The following is a 21,885-nucleotide window of genomic DNA, read 5'->3' as shown; positions in this document are numbered from 1 at the left end:
AGCAAGCTGAACATAGGTGGGGTCTTAAGAGAGTTGCACTGGTAATCTCCATTATGTCTCTCAGTCCTGTGCAACTTGTGATTTCTTCCTCAGTTACACAAGTTCCACAACTTGCATATATTAGGGACCTATTTTTCCACCTTTGTTATAAATGTGATTTGCAGTTTGGAAGTTCCTTCTGCAAAGCTCAGAGATGCTGCAGTTGCCAAAACCAAGTAAGTATGGATGGAACATATGTTTTTACTCATCTTGCTTTTTGAAATAAAAGGCATTTTCACTGAAACAGCTTAAGACAAATACCCTGAATGGAGCATTTCAGCCTGAATACTTAAGAAGTTACACAGACATGTAAGTTGCTTACATTCTGTTTTAAAAGAGCACAGTAATGCTAAATACATTAATTATATCTGCTAATTATAAATAGTACTACATGCTCTGCCTGTGGTGGTACTTGTCTTAGAGCATACCTTTCAGGATGCATTTACAAGTGAAGCATTTGTATTTTTTTTCCTGCTATTTGTCTTCATGTTATCTTTTGCCTTTTCTTCATCTTCCTGATTCTTTTCACTTGAGTTTTCCACTTATTGTGGCTTTTCACTTTATTCTGGATTTCCACTTAAGCAACATGAGGAAAAATAGGTTTGCTTTGTAAAGGGTATTTGTGTCTGCAAGGGAATTTGGTTTCACTCCCTTTGAGTTTTGCATACAAGTAGTAATAAAATAAAGCCCAACAGCAAAACATTACTTGGCAGTCTTTCAGACCATGGTGCCAATTGTCGGTTCTTGGATTTATGGTGTGTATGCTTATTTTTGTTTAGTATCTACCTGAAATCAGTGAATGCCAAATCAAAATCAGATTGTCCTGAAATATGGTCTGGCTCGCAGAGAAAGGCTGTAAAATCTCTGCTGGATCTTTGCGCTCTTGTAAGCTTTTGATTGAGCTGAAAGTCAGACAGTTTTACTCATTGAGTCTTACTTAAAGATTTTGTAATAAAACTACTCAACTCAGTTTGTCTCCGTTTTTGGAATTCATGTTTGTTAAGGGTGGCTTAAATACATTTACTACTCATCAGACAATACCATGATTTTTGGAGTATTGTTCGAACATCTGTCAAATGTGGTCTTTTGTATTGATTTGTGGCATGGTAGAATCTATTATTTAAATAAACACAGTAGTAATTTTCATGCTACCAAGATGAAAGTCAGCATGCAAATTACTTGGAAATTACAGGAAAGAGAAAGTACCCCTTCACAATTCCCTGCTTTACAGCAAGGACGAGATTGGTGGTGGTCCCATACTTACACTCTTACAGGCTGTGACTAATTATGAGTGGTCACTCCATAGGGTGGTTTCTAGTTCACAGCATCTTAACAGCGCATTTTTGCTGGTGCTTTGCTTATGTCCAAAACCAAACATGTTCAGAGAGTAATTAGCACAGGAGCACTGTCAAATTGGAAGGATGAAGTGGGTGGGAATCTGTGGGCATGTCCTCACTTGGGCACTACTGCATCACAGATGTTTTGTGTGAAGTATTGGAACGAATGATCCTTATGAAATCTGTAGATGGCAGCAGGGTGAAGGGAACCACAGGCAGTTTTTGAGGCCATGCCGAACAAGCTAAAAGGATCTTGGCAAACTGTTGGAAGGGAGAAGAGCACAATTCCGTGGGGATAAATGGGGAATACTATGCTGGGGTTAAAATAACCAACAATCTCAATGATTGTTGGCAGAAGTTTAGCAATAAATTGGAAGTGGGCCTTATAATCTAGTGGATCAAAACGTAAGATAACATTAAAATATGTTAGATCATGTTTGTTATCTCAGACGTGCAAGAAAACAAAGATGTATCACCAACAGAACAACAGTTGCCATGGTGGGAGATACAGATAGAAAGACTTTGATCTCTTAGGAGCAAGCAGTTTGCACACAATAAAGACAACAGAGTGTTCTTTTAGTCACTTGTTTCTCTTTCTTCAGCTGATTACCTGGTTAAACTTCATGACTATTGTCTCTGACTTGACATTCAATCCTTGAATGCATGATGCCATAGGAGGTGCTAATGATTGTTGTTAAGCTTTGGGGTTTGTTTTTTATGCATAAAATTACCATTTTGAGGACTGCTTATTTTTCCAGGTTCCAGCTGCAGTTTCCAGTTTCCAGATGTGGTTGTGCTGGTAGTAAAGATTCAGTAGCTGACTGTAGGAGGCAGGCTGAGGGTGCATTTAGGGAAGCAAGTCATCTTGTGCATGGTCACTCTTCTGAAACTTGTTTAATAGGAGATATACTCAAATTTTTTGCTTTTTTATTTAGAGTTTAATAGCCTGGCAATGAGTAGGATCTTGTTTATAACTAATCTCGTAACTAACCATCAGTTTCTAAAGCCTGTTCATAGAGAGCGGCTTAGGAAACCTTATCAGGCATTTTTGCATGGCACCTCAGGTACCTGAGATGCTTTTTTTGAGAACTGCTGTTCCTGACAGAATCTCTTCCGTGTCACTACCTTTTCCTTCATATCCATGCACATGTATGTACATGTTCTATGACGCGTTCTCTCTCTATTCATACACTACTAGATTTCTTGTGGGGTTACTGGGTAAATAACTTTTCCATGTGCCTTACATGGGAAGAGAATGACACAGCCACTGTTCTCTTTTTTCTAGAAAGTCAATAGATTTTAACTTTTAGAAAGGAAATGGTAGAGGGATCATGGGAAGGAGCCTGTGGAACTACAAAATTCGCAGGCCTGTGGCCAGATGATCACAGTGGAAATTTTAACCTCTCATAAATTCCTCACATAAAAAGTTGTTATTGTGTGTGAGAGCTGTTTCCAGCATTTGTGTCTATGGTTTTGACTAATTCTTCATGCAAAATTTTCTAATAGATCTATCAGTCTCTAAAATTTTCCAATACATCTGTGACTTCTTTTTCCTAGCAAAACAATCCCTAATAAAATTATTTTTGTTCTTAGTTACCATTTACAGACTATAGAGGATTTGTCCACAGATTACACACTGAAAGCCATGATAATGAGAGAGGGTGCGCCACCATTTGCAGCATATTTTCATGGTGGGATTTGGTGAGGTGTTCACCTGCCTGAATGGTCAAGCAAGTTTGGAACCAAATGGCATACATATACTGAATGTAAAAGCAGCATGGACCAAACTGGCAGCTGATAAGGATCCACATCACTCCCATGGCATTAAGACAGTTGGCAGCATCTGAACTTCGGTCCCACGAGTCTTGCAGTAGATTTTCAATGTCTGTAATAACTATTCAAACTGCAGTCTGAAAGAAGTTCCTAAAGCACTGGTTGAGGTCATTGCTGTCTGACACGAGTGACTTTATCAGTCAGTGTGAAAAGGGTCTCATTTCAGATCATATAATGATCTCTGTGATTGTACAGACTGAGCCACACTTCAGTTGGTCACAGGGGCTGGCCATATCTGATTATAAGCTCTACTTGCAAGTGTTGATCTTTGTTACACTAAGTAGTCATGCAAGGACTGAATGTAGCCATATAATTCAAATAAAAAGAGCCAGTTAATGGAGGAAGTAGTGTGCAGGTCAGCCAGCACTAACCCTTTGCTGAGGTGTGCAATTTCATTTTCTTTTCCAGCAAATACTGCGGCATGCCCGTGGAAATGCCACAAAGGTGATATTTCTCATTACTGATGGATATTCCAATGGGGGAGACCCAAGACCAATTGCAGCATCGTTGCGTGAATTTGGGGTGGAGATCTTCACCTTTGGGATATGGCAGGGGAATATCCGAGAGCTGAATGACATGGCATCCCATCCGAAAGAAGATCACTGTTACCTTCTTCACAGTTTTACTGAGTTTGAAGCTCTGGCACGCAGGGCTCTTCATGAAGGTATTAATGTACTAATCTCAGGAGTCTACAGAGAGCAGAGAGGTCTGAATAGAAAGATCTCCAGTGCCGTCTTGTAATTGCATTTCATATAGTGTTGATTTTTTATTTCCCCCCCCCCCTTACTTTATAGCATAGGTAAAGGTTCATTGCTCAGGTAAAAGGATAAACTGTATGTTTGACTAACTCATCATCAACAAAATGTGAGCCAAATTCTCCTCACTGGTATATACATACTTCCATTCAGATCTTCATTTTGCCCACAAAGAGCAGACTATGATCTTGGCCCAGTGTAACTTTCACTTGAATAGGTTAACCTCGTAGTCAGATACATTGTCGTCAAAAAGAGGCACCTAATACGTCCATTAGGAGTAGCCTTACTAGCTCCTGGTATTTTACAGAGCAACAGAAGCTAGCCTATTCAGAACTAATTTAGACCTCTCTGTATAAGGGTAAATACAGTTTATGACCTTATACATTCAATAAAACTGGAAAGAGCGAGAGGTGGAAAAGTTTTGACTATGGTTTTATCCTTTTTTAGACTACTGTATTCTAAAAAAAAGTTCTTCCTGAAAACTAGAATAAGTTTAAATTAGCAAGTGAAACACATGACTAGACCTTCGTTTGAAAGCCAATGCTGCTTGTTTGAGACTTAGAACATGTATCAGAATAGCCATTAGCATTTATTTGCCATATGTAATCTTTAAAAGTATGCGACTTTTACATAAATAGGTTGCTTTACTGCCATTCTGTTTGTTCCAGGTAAAGTTTAATGTGAATGTGCCAAAGGAAAGTGTTTTGGTTTTTAATAATGGCCTACTGGTTATACATGGCATGACCAAATGCTTTCCTGGTACCAAAGGTGGCATTGACCAAAGCTGGGAGAAGCTGTCTCAGCAGCTTCTTTTGGGAGTAAGACTGCATTCTGGCAGTGTTAGTCTAGAACAAAGCTGGGTGAGAAAGTTTGAGGATCTTTGCACCATGGATTTCAGTGAGCATTTTACAGGAATAGAAACACCAATTTTTTTTTCTTTACATTTTGAATATAGTAAGGCTCTGCTTCATGTTGCCATTGCTAGTGCTAGAGCTGGAATCTAAGGTGATTAAGAAATGTTTCACTAACAACATAATGTGAGGCTGTGGGAGGACTTTTGATTGGATTTTTTTTTAATAAATTGATTATAAATAATTGATAAATAAATTGTTTCAGACCTGCCTTCTGGCAGCTATATCCAAGAAGATATCTCGCACTGTTCATATCTCTGTGAGGCAAATGAAAACTGCTGCGACATCATGGCAAGCTGTAAATGCGGCACTCACACTGGCCAGTTTGAGTGCATCTGTGAAAAAGGATACTATGGGAAAGGACTACAACATGAATGCACAGGTGAGTCTCATGTCTTAGTGCTTGGGTTTCTCTCTGTGGCTTGATTTCATGGCTAATCTAGTTGGGAGTGAAAAGCTGTTTTGGGTTATGGCTATGAACCTGGATAAGAATGCATTTGAGGCTGTTGAAAAACTCTTATCTGACTGAAGACATAGGATAGCTCTAGCAGTCAAACTTGTCTTGTACCTTGTCTCCAGCAGTAGCCAAAAGAAATGCACAGGAAAGAGGCAAATGTTCTGACACAGTAAAACTGTGAGAGCCTAAAACACAGCTCACCAACAGTTTTGTCAGTAGAGTTTACTGATTCTGAGGTAATGTGTTTTTGCACTCAAATGCTCTTAGTAAATTTTTCCTTTGTGAATTTTGCTGACCACTTTTTGAACTTTCATAAACTTTCCTGTTTGGACAGGGGCTAAATGTGTGGACCTTTGCAGGATAAATCCTTGGAGAAGCTTCCAGTAAACTAAATGTTCTTTAATTCTCTCATGTTGACTTTCAGTTACTATGGAGGAAAAAGACTTGTGGGTCACTAAATAGAAACTTGTTATCACATCTTGCTGAGATTGTTGTTGTTACTGCTTTTTGGATGTGTCCTGTTATGAGTATGAATTCAAAGTCTACAGTTGAAATAGCAACAATATACAACTCTTAATGGTCAGAGAAGGTATGCAGGTTTTATCCAACCCTGTTGATTTCTCTAGAACAGAAGTTTCAAATTGTTAGGGTGTATCTGAACTCTTAAATTTGTTATGTGAGCTGGACAAAAGGAGTGCTTAAAATCAAGTATTTCTCAATGAGAAGGAAAATACAGTATTTATATTCATCCTTTTGTATTTGTGCATTCTCAGTTATATTCTACAGGTAACAGATCTCTTGAGTTTTTTCCTCATAAGACCTGAACTAACTGCAGTGGATATATAGACCATGGTTGTATAGCTGTTTGTGAGGGCCATACTGCTTTTTTAAATGTCATTTTCATTACATGTAGAGAGTCTCTTGATGTAAATTGTAAGACTTGGTAGTTCTGTTCAGAGAACAGACACAGGCAAGTTTGTGACTAGAAGTTGAAGAACTTCAGGAGAAGGTTTAATGGAGACTGTGATGGCTGTGTGCCTGTACAGGGAGGATTATAAGGATACACTGAGGGATCCAGACATGATAAGCACATGATGAGGGAAAAGTCACGTCTGTCACCACAGCAGGATCAGAGATACCCCAGTGTTTGTGTTGGGAAGTTGACCAGTACTATTATACTTCCTGACAATTATCACCTTTAATTCCCCTTGTACCTCTGGAGCATCTTTTCTTTGTCTTGTATTAAGGTAAGTAGGTAAGCAGGAATTCAGTGGCGTTTCAGTGCAACGTGAGTAGAGGAATGTAATTAATGTCAGCACCAGCACACTGGATCAAAATTCTGGTTTATGTGAGCGGGTGCAGCTTCCTTATGTGCTAAATTAAGTGAATGAAGATCCGCTTCTATTTTGCTTATTTTCAGTTGTAATTCTAATTTGGTTCAGACAAAATAATATTTTCATAGTAATTTTTTTCTTTTGTAATTGAAGTAAATTTCCTTCTCTTCAAGTGCACTAGTAACCTATTACCCCTTCAAGTGCACTAGTAACCTATTCCACCTCCAATGCACTAGTAAGCTATTGAACAAATTAAACACAGCATTTCTGCTGGTGTCTGTAGCTTGTATCATTTAATGTTGTTTTAAGCTGTTCCTAAAGATAGCAATCGTTTTAGAGTTACCGTTTCTACATGAAAAGATCTTTTGATGGGGTGAGCATAGCTTTCATGTCTCACTAAGAAGGATAAAGTACCATTTTTTAAATTGTACTTTGCAAATGCAGAGGAAGGTTTCATTCTGACATCATCAGCAGGTGCTTCTAATAAAAGGGGTTGGTATTAAATACACTGCAAATAAGCTGATAATTGCAGCCATCTGGTACATATGTGAAGATAACTGAAGATGCATATACATATATTTCAGGAAGAAGTTGATGTGAGTAACTCAAGCTTGTTCTTTGAAATATGTCTGCTGCTCAGCTATTGTATTTTTCTTTAAGACAGACAGAAACAAAAGGCAACGTGTTCTTTAAAGGAAAACCAGCATGTTTTGGAATCTTTTATTCTGAAAAAGATTCCAACCTTTTTTTTAACGTTTCCCAGCTGAGCACAGCTGTGTATTTGTAAAGCATAAGGAATCTTAGGAACACATCTTAACTTTTCTTCAATGTATAATGTGGAGAAGGACTTTTGGCAAGTTTACAGCGACAGGACTTACATTTTAATTGGACTCCTTTTAGCTTTTGATTGGTTAAACTTGCAGATACTCTACTAGCCTATGTTTACTTAATACAGTAAGGCTTTTTTAAAGCATTCTCTATAAGATGGGAGACTATTCTTCTGCAGCACATCTGTTCTTGTTACTAATTTGGTTATTTTCTGATGTTATTTTTGGTATGCTCATGTTCCTACACATTATACCACTTTACTGTTGTTTATGGTTTTAAATGTGAGGTATCAGAATAACTATGCAAAAATTGTAACAGTTCTTTACTTTCCTAATTACCTGAGACACCCTAGAAAGCTTCTGTAGAACAAAATAGGAGCCACAGGCTTTGTGCCAAAAAGCAGAAATTGGCTTCAATGTCCACCTTCTGTTCTTTGTAATGTTGATGATGTGCCACAGAAGGAAGAACAGACTGACTGTTCTCGTACTTTAAAAAGCAAACCAAACAAAAGCTTCTTGGCCCATACTAGGAGCCTCATGCAGCCAGAGACATCTGCGACAATTGCGAGAAAGGAAGGGAGGAAGAGGAATACAGAGGTAGAACAAGTATTAAGAGTATTAAGACTACATAAACACCTCCTTTTCAATAGCACTTCACTTTTTCTTCTCCTTCCTTTCCTTGATTGCAAATGTTACGTTTCAAACTAGAGATGACCAGACAAAAATACAGAATTCAGCAAAAATAAACATAGAGTGGTTTGGGTTGGAAGGAACCTTAAGAATCATCCAGTTCCAACCCCCCTGGCATAGGCTCTTGGGTTGGATGATGATTCATGATGATGCAACCGAAGGATGATACCCACCATGTTCATCTCATCAGGTACCTCCCAAGGAACACCACCGTTACTGAGGTCAGGAAACTTGTCTTACAGCCACTAGTTTCTTTTATCTAACATGTGGACCCCATTTTTGCAGCACAAGGTATCCATGATATGCAGCTGGCAGGGCAGAACTAGTAAATGAAATACTTCTAGTATATGCTAACTCTTTCTTCTTTTGTTTATTTTTGGTCCACTACTTGGGTATAATTATTGAAGTGTAGAATGTCACCACATGTATGAGCATTCACTTGGTTACCTATGCTTTGATTTAGGAGTATACAGCATATCAGTTATCATCTGCACAGCCACTAGAGCAACAGTTTTGCCTGCAGAACAGCACATGGATTACATCTATAATGAGCTTTTAAATGAAAACTCAAATCATGTGAAAATTTTACTTTTTTTAACAAATTGTAATTCAGAACATATTTACTGAAAAGATTTCAAACTTCGAGGTAATGTTGGGTCCAGCAAGGCAGGGAAGATTCACATTTTGTGGTTTCTTGCATTTTGGACCCCATTTTCAGCTGAGCATTTTTTTCCATGAGGTTTTCAATATTGTTTGTATGAGAATGAGAAACAAAACCTGATGTTCATGAGTTTAATAGCTTTCTAGTTAGACAGGAAGAATCTTAATTCCAGCTGTGATTCCTATGGCTTAGTCGAAGAAAGCTAAACATCTCTTCTGCCATCCTGTGTCTTTCCTCCCTTCCTTTTTATATGAGCTTCTATCATGCTGGAAGCTGAGTCACCCTTTCTTAATATTCCTTTTCAGAGGTGTTTCTTTAGCTACCCTTTACGAGTTACTGGCTTAATGAAGCTCCGGCACCCATTCTACATTTGTCATACTGTACGCAGAAATTTTAACTAAATTTACAAGATCCCTCTAAGCCCCAAGACATCCAGAGTTTACAACACATATCATAACATAGGCTGTACTCTTCAGCAAGTGCTTGTAATGGTTCTGGCAGTGCCATTTCATGTTTTCATCTATTAAATCCACCTCTTAAAACTGGACAGGAGTTTGTTTTGGTTCCTCTTCTGTCTTCTGTTTTTAAGTTCTAAATCAGAAAAATACTCTTTAATTCTACCATAGCTATCACTGAAAGAAGTCTTCTGAGGCCTACAGAAAACTGGCAATTGAAGAATCTCCTTGAGGAAAATGCAAAATGGTTACTAGTGTCTTACCTTGTGCCACATAAAGCTGCAGGTCTTGGTTACCAGAAAGAAGAAAGCAAATAAAACTTCTAAACAAGGATGCGTTGGAAGAACTTGGATTATAATTGAGCAAGGAAGTTAGGATGTACATGCTTAATTAATGCTTACAAAACCTGAGCAATTTGGAGAGACTTGCAGTTGGACTTAACTATTGTTAAGACAAAGAGCTTGACTGGAGAGTCCTGTTAGTGATTTTCCCCTTTTGCCTAACACCTTTCTAATCATAGGCCCCATTCTGTGACCCCTTTGGGGGATGAGATTCCTTTGTATATTTTACCCTTTTTATTTGTAATTTGTTTAAATAATGCTTCTCCCAAGCGGAGGCTTCTTCTGTTGCAGCCTCTCTTTAGTGGCTTTTTGTAAGTGATAATATGCAAAGGTTCTGTTATGAGTATACTGTGTTAAAATGACTCACTGGCACGTAAGGAGAAGAGCAAATAAGAAATTAGGGATGTAAAGCAAGAGGGAGAATGCAAAATACCCATGACTAAGCAACAGTGAATTGATGCCTAATTAATACTGGCAAAAACATTCCTTGCTGTCATTCTGTGTACTTTTTCTGTTTCTTATAAATCTTATTTGATTTGTTATGGGTGACAATTTGAGCAGAACATCATGACCGTTAAGTGCAGAAGAAATGTAAATTAGTGTTTTTCTAGTGAGGATATCATAATATGATGAGTAAGTACAGGAGAAATGTAAATTGATCTGGTTTTCCACTGGAGGTACTGGAAGACAAGTGGATAAAGAAGGTTTGTATGGGAAGCAAGTGCTACAGACAAGGCTATGGAAGTTTAGTAGGTTAATTATATTTAAAAAAAAATCTTATGACTTAAAAAAATAATGCAAAAGCATTCATAATTGCTGTTTGCATAAAGAGTGAAGAAAAAGGCATTTACAGTTATTTTGTGTGGAAAATAAATACATCTGGAAGCATGCAGAGGTTTCTTTACGTTGAAATCTGCTATCTCAAAAACTTGTCCCCGAAGCACACTATTTCCTGCTTTGCTTTTGGAAATTCAGGTAGGGATTCTCTTGCTTGTTGCTATAGGAAGCAAAACAAAGGCTGGGTGAATGAAGGATTGGGATGCTGCAAGATTTTTCAAAGTGGAGCAAAAAAATAGAGATAAATTTCTTTGGTTTGGCAGTCTAAAAGCATACATTTTCAGCATAATTCAGTAAAATCTTCATGTCAGGATGGTTTCTTTTTTTTGTAGGAATCAGTCTGCCAGAGGTGAATGTTAGTTTGTGTGTCACTACCATGGTTTTGCTTGCATTTTACATGGCTTCTGACACTAAAATAGTTTGTTTCCCACCTGTACAACCTGCTTTATGAAGATGGGGCATTTCTGGCAGTGGAATTTCTTTTGCTGAGTTTACTCCTTGAAGCCTTCTGACCTTCTACCCAGAAAGTGATACCGAAAAGGTTCCTAATGCACAGTCCGTATGAAGTGATCATAGATTTTGTCAATTACTGAAGTTTTTCTTATGATACTGTAAAACCTCTATGATCTGCTTTCCCCATGTGAAGCCTTTGAAGGGAAACAGTAGCAAAACATTTTTTTCTTTTAAGTGTACGTTTTATAATTATAAGTAGGAAAAAAGCCCTGTGGAAATTGGGATTTTATTTTCTTTATTTTGGGATCTAAGTATTCACAACTCAGACTGGTACAGATCGTGCAGACTTGCTTGGGGGTTTTCCTTTGTTTTGGTAGGGGATTGCTGTTTTGTTTGAGATTATGTAAACCTCGTTGTTTCCAAAGTGAAATTTTAAAGATTCAGCCTGTCCAAAAAACTCTTAAGACAGTGACCTGTCCAAGCCATCACAGTAATGTGAAAGTTTTACCATTGAACCAGTGTCTTTCCTCATGAAGTTGTAAAGAAGGAGCTTTTTTTGGTGGATTTGAAACAAGTTTTTTCACCTAAATAAGTGAGGTGTGCAGCTACTGGTGTTTTTTTAGTCATAGCTATAGTTTTTATAAGCACATTGAAGTGAGTAAGAGTATTTTCAGTGGTATTAATGAGTTTGGATCAAGTCCTTGGAAGTAAGTGACTGTTTTTTCTCTCTTCTCCAGGCCTGAGGTGTCAATTTACATACATCTTCTGTTGAAAAATAAAAAAATTAACACAATAGCTAATACGGATAATGACATTTCCTTGGTATAGATTTTTTTCTACCCCTGTACCATGTAGCTTGTTTCCTTTGCATTTAAAACTGAACTGTAGCAGAGGAAGGAAACCCTAAAACTAACCAAAAGAAAAGTTTGCTGTGTATATCAGCACCATTTCTAGGAAACTCTTATAAAATGAAGGTGAAAACCCACATTCAATTTTACGTGTGCAGACCAGGAAACAGAGGTGTATTTCTATGACTGTAGGCAGTATTGAAAAACATCTCATCCTTTCCAGCTAGATATCATCTGAGTCTTTAGAAAAAAGCTTCTGTGCCAAAACAGACTCTTTCTTTTCTATTAAGTATAGAGCTATTTCTGAAATAAATTTGATGAAAAGTTGGAACGTGATGCACAAGTTACCCTTTTTTCCTTGTCTTGAAAGTGACTTGTCCTGGTCACCTCAGAATGTCATGAAAATAAAACCTCTAGCCAGCACCCGTATGTGCAATTCAAGGAGAAAAATCAGCCATCTGGAGGGCTTGAGAGAAGCAGAAACCGTGCTCTGAATAAAAATAGACATAGGAATAGCATCCAGCTCTCCAGGCTGATCAGACTAAGGCTCTCTCTGGAGCACCCAAGCTGTCCTTTAGTCATGGTATAACCATTGCATACAGCCACCACTATGAAGAAGGTTCCAACTGTAAATACAGCACCAGCTAGGTTTAGCCTTTAGTTAAATGACTGTAAAACCTTTACTGTTAAGCCTGAGCTTTGCATTGAGTCTCTAGACAGAATAAAAAGCAGGCTCTCTTAAGTTCATTGAGATTTTTATGCTTTGAAAACTTCCTCTTCCAGCTGTGCAGTCCCTGGTGAAGTGGTGGTTTACAAACTTTGTGCTGAACATGTCTTCCTTAGCTGCCTGAAACACTCGTCAGCCAGTTGTCACAGTCTTAATTAAGTCACAATTAAGGCTCATACCATTTTAGCATAGGCTTTTGATAAGCCTTTGACTGGTCTTGCAGATTTGAGAATAATTTTCAGGATTGGGACTTTCATCATACCAGGCACTTACTCGAATAATTGTCTGTCCATTGAATCCCTTAATGAAACAGTTTTTACTCTAACATTCTTTGTTTACCCCTATGGATTACATGGTGTCATCTTGCCTTTACTACCTTTTCAGAAACACATAGCCAGGATGTTTTCGTGGACACATGTGCACACTTATTATTCCTGAACTTCTGCCAGTTTCACAAATTAAAAACAGGCATCTTCCCATTCTGTGAGCAGCTCTTGTCTTAGAGAGGAAAAAACTACAATTCTTGAAAGGGTGCATCAGTGATAAAATAAGATGGGAGTATTCAGCAAAGAGTTTTAATTACAAAAATTGTAAGAGAGGTTAAAAGACTTGGAGCTTAATTAACTGTTTTATCTTTAGTGGCTCTTTAAGGCTCCAAAGCATCACTTTCAAGTATGAAAGTCATTTCCAGGATGTAATTCATGCTACAGTTAACTGAGGTTTAGCCTTAGAGCCTGTGCCTATGAGGTTGTGCAGTTATCGGGACTCCTAGCATCCTTAAATTGCTCCCACAAATTGTCAAAGTTGATTCATTTAACTAGACTGGAGCATAGTGCTCTTAATGTGATTAAATCTGGCAGTCACTGTGACTGTGTTTGGGTTTTGATGGATCGTAATGGTGTGTTTGTAACTTAGTCAAACAAATTTGACTCTTGGCACTCAGAATCAGTTTCCAGTTGAACAGAGTGTAGGAATATTTTCATTTTATTTTTTAAAATCCTTATGCTGTGATATTCACTCTACCCAGTCCAGTGAATACTGCAGATTGTGTTCTCTGTAAGAATGAGTACTGTTCTTTTCGACATTTTAGACAAATTATCTACATCTCTTCCAATCTGAAGCAAGTATTTTATATAAAACGCAGTTTGCATCACTTTGCATGTGTTCAGAGATGGTCATCTCGTAGTTACCTTGGGTTTACTGAAAGGGAGATACAGAAGCAAAGGTGCACAAAGCTCATCATGTTGTAACATACAGTTAGGTAAGTCATACATTTGCAGATTTTGACCTGAACAAAGTCTTTCAAGGGATATTTATCTGAGAAGCAATATAGATGTGCCTTCCACTACATTCTGTCCATTTGGCTGCTACCATCATAAAAGAGTAAAGACAGTAGTGAGAAGGGATGAGATGGCTTTTCTGTTGCCTCTCCTTTCCAGTCCTGTCCAGCTGACTTCTCTGTGGAAAATCATCTGGCAGGTTCTTCAGATCATTTCACAATCTCTTCCAGGGAAGAAGCCCTTTCCCTCAGTCCTCTGCAGCTATGCTCCTCAATTCCTCCTGCTGTGCACATTCTCTGTTTCTTCAGCCACTGGGGTCCAGAAGTACTTCAGACTCTAGTATCACTCCAGAAAAGGCAGTGAGCAGCAAGAAGAATATGCTGGAAAAAGCACCATGATGAGGAGGGGGCAAAAGCCCCCTCATCTTGGAGCAGAATTAGGGCAAATAGTTTGCAGACACTTTATGATGATCTTAATCTATCTGCCAGATACTCAACAGCCAGAAGGGATGGGAGCAGTTTGGTCTGCTGTCTTGACAGCAGCCTTGTTTTCTTCTGTCACTCTAAAACCTACTATAGATGGCTCAACCTTCTCACCCAGAAACAGTGCTGCCTGCATCGTGGAGTGTGGCTGTGTCCCTTGGGAATGAAAAAGCAGCACCACAGATCAGTTCCATCAAACAGGAAATTGGTTTCTCCTGGTTTTGCTGGTGTTTTGATGAAAACAGAAATCAGGACTCAGCACAGAAATGGGAACCTCTTCAGGCCAAAACCCTAGGGTTTAATTTGTTACCATGCAAAATAAAGCCAGACCAGCAACTCACATTTCCAATGCAGATGTTTTAGTAGAGCTGACATCTGAAGGTAGTTTGAGGAGTTGAATTTTCCTCCCTAGGCTGAAATTTATTAAATATGAAGTTTCTCCACGAGAAAGGGAAGAATGAATGGACCTGGGGTAGCGGGGAGGTTGGAGTTGGGAAAGATTAATTTTATAGAAGAGTCTGTAATGTAGTTAATCAAATAGTCTAATTGTAGTTACATCATTTAGTTATAGTATGGGCATGACAGGTTTGAAACAAAACCCAATAAAATTAAGCACTAAGTGGCAGTTTTTCTTTAGTGTAAAGCATAGAAGAATGGCAAAATAGCCATCTGTGTAGGTGTGTACAGCTGTACTGATTTTACACAGAGCTGCACCTTATTGCAAGAACCCAATATCTGGCTCCTTCTTTTGACCAGGAGGCAAATCTGCTGGGTGGTTTGTTGTTTTTTTGTTGTTGTTGTTTTGTGGGGTTTTTTTGTGAGAGCTAAAGAAACATTCTGGTGATAGCTAAAAAAAAAAGGTAGATTTTTGGCCCAAAAAGTTTAAAAGATGTACCCTTGTGAATGCCGTAGTAAATAGCCATACAGTGTTTCCATCTCCTTGTAGCACGTAGTTTGTTTCTCAGACAAGGATGTCAGAAGATAAAGTACAAGAGCTTTCCTACACTGTGGCTGCTAATGCTGCTTGGCATTGATTTCACAGATTATTGCTATTAATTCCAGCCCATTTGTTGGTTAGGGCTTCGCAAAATAGCCCAGAGTGAAACATTTCTATTACTATTGTCAGGCTGCCCTTTAGCTCAGCTTTTATGGCAGAAAAGTGCTTGCTATGTTCCGAGTTCCCCCAGAAAAACTGTTATCTAGACATATACATAGGTGGTGTTAAAAACTAGATAGACATAGACACAGGAAACATCAGGTTTCTTGTGAAACACAGAAACACCTACATCTACACAGGCTGAGAATAAGTCACATTAATTTAAAGGCATATTTATATTCTGAGTTTAATGTCTGTTCCCTGGCGTTTTGAATGAAAATGTTGACCTGTTCCTGTGTTTTCTCTCCCTTTCCCTAATTTCGTGCTTTGTCCATCTGCTGTCCTCAGAGCATCATGTGAAGCCTCCATAGGCCTGGGAGCAGCAGTCTGTTGAATCCTGCTACTTTAACTTTAGCATTATAGGAGACAAGCCCAATGCATCTAACAGCAGCAACAGCGTGTGTGCTCACTTTGAGAGTCCAGGCCAGTGTAGAAGTACTCCAGCTAACTAGTTTAAATCTGCATCTTTTTTGCATCTGTGGCACAGAGGTGCCATAGGTCTCAAGACAGAAGGTATGGAAGACAAGTTTGCCTGCAGGAATATGAAGTGCTGCAGAAGTGACTCTTTCAAGTAACTTGGCAAACCTTGTGGTTATACACCAGAAGACCTGCTAAGCTGGTGTTTCTTTTGGACTTCCCTTATTATGTATGTCACAGAGGCATTAGTTTGTGCCTCTGTGACATACATTAGTTTGTTACCTAAATATGCTCTGATCCTCTAGCCCTATTTCTGTTGTCAGCTTGTCAAAGAATATCACCTGAAATGCAAATACCCAATTCCCCACTTTTCAGAGTCTAAGCCTTTGCCCCAACATAGTAAGGATCAAATGTGCAGTCAGTTGGAAATCCCTTCAATTTCTATGTCATTGTGAATTGTAGAGGAGTAACACACATATATAAAATTTGCTCTCTTTTATTTCTGAATGGAAATTCAAAACACAATACCTTACAAAATACAACACCATTTTTTAAAACATGGCATTCGGTGAACAGCCATATTTTTCACAGTTAGCCAAAAACACTTCACGGAACTGTCCCAGTGGCAGTGCAAGAGTGGTTGTTAGGTTGTGGCACAGGAGTACACAGAGGCAAGGATTCTTCACTAGTGACTTGATTTCAGCATGTATGGCTGTATTCATGTATGTCTTTTTTAGGCAGACCAGTAGCTCACTTTGTGCCCACAGTCCAAACCCATGAGAACAGAAGTAATGTGATCATAAAAAAATGGACAGAGAAAGACCTGGCTCAGACACACAGGCACCCTCTGCCAGTATCGCTTTAATGTACCAGTAGCTGGGGGTTCATGAGTACCTTTTCCACTACTTAGGAGCAACGCTCCTTGTCAGTCCTCATCCATAATAACAGCTCTCCTAGCCTAGGTGTCGCAGTTTTTCAGTAGCTGTCTGGGCCCTTTTCACTGTGTCACAGGCAGAAAGGCAACTTGCACTTTAAAAACATCTGGGAAGCCCCTTATTGTCTTCTTGTTTCCCCACTTCTTTTTACTTACCTATCCCCCAAGATGCAGGTGATGCATTACAGCTGTTACTTGTCTGGATTTTACCTCAAGGCAAAAGCACAGACAAGTACAAGGTCTGTGAATGAGATGCTTCACAAAGTTGTCTGTAATGTCTTAAATTTCACTCCCAGTTGTTGCAGAATGACTCTAAGAGCAGGACCATAGAGTTCTGGAGGACTGTGCAAGCAAGGCAGGGGGTAGCCCCCACAGGTAGCCGGAGACCGGACCTGGGAGGAGAATGTGGAGGAAGCTGTGGGGGCTAACCAATACTGTTGTGCCAAGAAGGAGTGGCTGAATACCACTCCTATATATGTGTGAACTGCGTCACAAATAAAGTAGAAGTTGCTTATCACCCCTATTGGGTTGGCCTGTTTGCTTCTCCTCGCCGCTTACACCCAGTGATGTTAGAGACTGATTGATTCTCACTACTTTTAAGGTCAGTTTTTGGTAGGCTTCCTACACTGAAATAGAAAGTGTAGTGCCTGATACATTCCGATGTCAGAGAGGTCGTTTGGCATTTGTCGCTTGCGTCTCTCAATGGTTCACAGTCTGCAAAAGTGGAAGAAATCAGGCAAGAATTTGCCTCCAGCTCAGGAAAAACTGGGATATTCTTAGCATCAATTATCTTGTGAACGTAACCTAATTGTAATCAAGTGCTGTTTCAGAATACATTTTCTAGCTAAATTTTGGTGGTTTAATAATCATAAGTTTTAGGTCCCTTAAGGAGTGATGTAATCATTATTGCTACTTACTTTTTTAAAAAATTATATATTTATTTTGCTTAAGGTTGCAATTAAGAATGTTCCTTCCTTATTCTCCATCTCTGCGGGTATACATGGCCATGTTTATGGCAGAAGAGATCAAAAAAACGGCATGCATTTAGACAAGAGGGCAGGACCGGAAACGTGGCAGACTTTTTTCCTCCCAAAACGTGCAAAGGATTTTGCTGCCCTTTAGGAGAAGAACAAGTGACTCAGTTTCATCAAGGTCAAAAAAATTCCCTTGAAGCTGAGGATAAAGAAGTGGGGGACAGAGCACAGTTCGCTTTGGTGGGCAGAGAGGCTGAGTACCTGACAGTTCGAGAAAGAATCTTACTCTGGTGTTATCTTGCTCCATTTTTGCCAGCAGCAGCAGGCTATTTCATTCTCTTTTACTATACCTGCCCTTCAGTAAAGCCTTTGGATGTTACAAGTTGCTACTTTAGCATATGTTTGCTCAATTATGATAGCAAGAAGGGGCCTTTTGAACATGAATCACTAGCAAGTGATTCCCACTTAGTGGGAAAATCCTGTGTTGCTGAATGTCTGGTCTTCACAGAGTGGCTAAGGGATGGAGAACACATTAGTGCTGTTTTGTGGAGAATGCAGAAGTGTTCTTCAGAAATGTTTCAGTGCAGTTTCTTCACAGAAGGAAGCTTTGCTAGACTGAGGACTGTGTGTTTGGTTGTGGTACTGTAACGGTTTGGGTTTTTTTACCTTTAATCTTTTTTACCATCTCTAATGCAGTAGTAAAGTTTACTTTGTTGACAGTTACTTAGATTCAGCTCAAATCTAAGATGACCCTTTGCTTGCAGCTGGCATTGCTTTAGCAACAGTCAGATCTGTCCAAAGGACTTCCTTTATATTTTGCAAAGAAATGAGGGGAGAAGGACTAGGGAAAATTGGGTAAATGAAGTGAAAAGCAGTCACTTCTCCAAATGTTTCTTGGGAAAGCAGCAGTTGATAATGAGCACAGTAATCTAGTTGTCTCAGTGCTCTTGCTTTCCATAATGAGACTCTATTTTGCTCTACATATTTAGATAATTTTAAAAGAATTCAGGAGATCATGTCAGCTTCCATAAGAGTTTTGCAAGAGGAATAGCAAATGGGATTTATAGCATTTTTCACAGTAAATCGTGGGTATCAGTTGTGATTTCAAGACTGAAGCAGAAACTGTAACAGCTAGATTACAACAATTTACTGAACTCTACACAGGAATAGCTGAGTTGGTTTCACAATATGTAAAAAAATAATTGGCAAAACCACCACTTTTTGTTGCCTGATTACTGGCCTGAGCCACTGCATGTGCTTCAGCTCTCTTAAGTTAACTAAAAACTGTCTGACTCCTACTCTGGGCCGCTAAGTAAATAAACATGGAAATAGTGACATATGTTCTCCATCTGCGCGGTCATGTGCTGTATCTTCAGTGCTCAGAAATGTTGCTTAATAGGAGTATAATCACTGTTGTTGAAAAGTATACTTAATGATAAAAATAAGAGATGTGGAAAAGAGGCCAAGTTTGGCACCTAATGCGGTAGTGACAGTTTATTGAGGGTCTGGCAGAAATGGCTTCACTTTCCTGTTTATAATAGCTTTGACTTGCTGCATTCCCCATCTGTGATTCAGCAACTGGAACTACTCTGATCTGCAGAAAAAGGAGACCGAAATAGGTATCTTTCTTTTGGTTTTTTTTTTCTTTCGTGATCGTATGCTCCAACAGCTGCTGGGAGTGGGTGTTGGAGGCAACAGCAGAAAGGGAGCTTTTCACATTAAAAGAGTTAAATAATTCAGCACAATTCAAGGTTCTGTTAATATTTTGCCAGAGGGCAAATTCACAATTTTTGCCTGAATGAAGAGGAGAAGATCTGAGGATGTGCAGTTTCTGATTCCTCTTGGGTTCCTCATGCAACTTTCTGCTCTTAAGAAAACCAGTTTGCTCCAAGTGAATACTTGGAACAGAAAGTCATTTTTAGTTACGCTCTTAAGTCCCAAGAATCACTGAAGATAAAACTGTGTTCAAGTTGCTGAGTAGGTGAACACAATGTAAATGGATCTTGAACCACAAGGCCTGCTTTTCACTGCAGAAACCTATCAGTATTGTGAAGGTTGGGGTACACACTTCCAAACCCCAATCCCTTATTTTAGGTTAAAGTGCCTTTGAGGAAGGTGATCTGTTGAGTTAGCCATGTAACATGAGACTTTTGCGCTCTGCTTCTGGAAGAAGGTGGAGGCTCTGCTGAGTAAACAGTCTGATTTTGGTGATTTCAGCATGTCCCAAGTGTTACAGGCAGTGGAGTAGATTCTTGTTTCTGTCCAGCTTCCTCTGGGTGTAGCACATCAGGATTTGTTATGGAAAATATTTTTTTCCTCAGTTCCAGCTCAGACTTTCCTCTTTCCACGTAGTTGCCTTTTCCAGTTGTAGATAAAGGAGGACTGTTTCTTGCTTTCTGTTTTGTGCCTCTAACTCATGAAGAAGTTAATTGAGCAGCTTACTGTGCAGCCCAGATGGAGCTCTTTTACTCTAATGATGTGTCTAACTGCCATGACTTGGTATTTGATCTAGGGATAATTTTGGCCCTTTGGGCTTCTAATACCAGCTTGTTAGTCCATCCTGTTAGGGAGGTGATGGATCGGTGGATTTGTTGGTACAATGAGGACTAATGAAAAAGTAAGAAAAAGTATGGAGTGACTTTGCTCATAACATGTGATCCGAATCCCACACTGCAAATGTTCCTTTTCTCAGTCCTTCTTTTTCCTTCATGATGGAGAACCTTTTCTGTCAGCTGAAAAGAAGAGTAATTTCATGCATGGTGTGATAATTGTGCCAAGCCTAGAGAAAACTTGGGCTTCCAGTGCCTGCAGATGACACAGGTACTAGATCTCTGAAACAGGTATTTGCTCATCTATACATAGCACAAAACCTACACAAAATGCTGGAGTTGTTTTTAATGGAATTACTTTACATCAGCCTGCCTGTGTTTTTTTACAGTTTTGTAAAAGCAAAAATTTAATTTTACCGCTAGTATTAAAATGTCAAATAGGGCAGGATGGTGATGCTCCTTTTCAGTGTTTATGTATTAAAATAGCAGGAAGCTATGCAGATATCTAGGGCACTTTGAACAATGCTACTTAGAGTAGCATGTGCTGTCACATCAGCAGTGATCAAGGTTTACTGAGGATATGTGTCTGTGATTGTGGTGAAGACCATGTCCAGAGAAGCCTGCTGTATAGTAGTTCTGCTCTGAGCAAAGCATTTCCAGAGTTGATTTTATTTCCCCTTTTAAGTAAGAGTCTGATTTCATATGAAGTTTTGGACAGAAAACCTTCACTTGCATGAAAATAAATTAATAAATAATCTCTATTTTCATAGCAAACTTCATATAACCAGCTAAGTTATTTTTCCAGAAAGAGCTTTTCGTAGTTTCAGAATTTGTTGTATACTTCTAGCACTATACATTTTAGAAATATGCAGGAGCATGAGAACATAAACCAGTATCCAAGCTCTAAAAATCAAAAGTGTTGGCATGAGCTGATACCCATTGCTAATAGGCATGTTTATGTTTGCTTTGGGCATGCCTTCCAAATGCATTACCAAGAGTAGATGTGATGTCTCTGCAAATAGCAAACCTGTAAACACGATCTAAAATGTTGCTGATACTTAAACCAAAAGAGCTTCAGTTCAATGCCATTTCTATGTATACAAATTGCACAAGTTGTCAGGATGCATCTTGTGAACTTTTAACTTGAATGAAACATGGAAAGGCACCCTATTAAGTTATACAGTACATGGAATCAGGATTTCCATTTTTTATTCCTGAGTAAGCCACATGCTTTGAGACAGAGAGAAGTTGTACTCTGTAAAAGTATATATAGTAGTCTTTATGATTGTAAAACATTTTAAATACTTTAAAAAGTTCTGTATATGAATCTGTTTAAGGCACTCACCATGCTTTTAATGTATAATAGGTGCTTTTTTAAAAAAGGTTTAAAGCTAGGCATAAATGAATTTTCTTTATATTCTCAGTACTGCTGCTATTACCAAGGAGGATTTTTGTAGTCAAAATTATTGCTTTGCAGTAATAATTTCTAAATGTGCTGGCCCCATGCCTACCAAAGGACGCTCAGCACAGTTGTGGCTCATGGCCAGACCTCCCTGTGGAAGAAAGTCCGTGTAGGCATCGTAACTTT

General features: G+C 38.9%; 1 protein-coding gene across 3 annotated transcripts in view; it reads left to right on the top strand.

The window, feature by feature from the left end:
* Positions 1-21,885, top strand: part of SVEP1 (sushi, von Willebrand factor type A, EGF and pentraxin domain containing 1) — a 131,106-nt gene that overhangs the window by 15,090 nt on the left and 94,131 nt on the right. For all 3 annotated transcript variants that reach the window (XM_061455121.1, XM_061455120.1, XM_061455122.1), the window contains exons 2-3: positions 3,618-3,873; positions 5,081-5,257. In XM_061455121.1, the coding sequence (XP_061311105.1) occupies positions 3,618-3,873; positions 5,081-5,257 (433 nt within the window). The remainder of the gene's footprint in view (positions 1-3,617; positions 3,874-5,080; positions 5,258-21,885) is intronic.

The sequence above is a fragment of the Pezoporus flaviventris genome, unplaced genomic scaffold (genome assembly GCF_033815535.1).
Source record: "Pezoporus flaviventris isolate CSIRO_AGI_PZ_B2104156 unplaced genomic scaffold, CSIRO_AGI_Pfla_v1 ptg000018l, whole genome shotgun sequence".
Classification (NCBI taxonomy): domain Eukaryota; kingdom Metazoa; phylum Chordata; class Aves; order Psittaciformes; family Psittacidae; genus Pezoporus; species Pezoporus flaviventris.
This window is presented reverse-complemented; position numbering and strand designations above follow the sequence as displayed.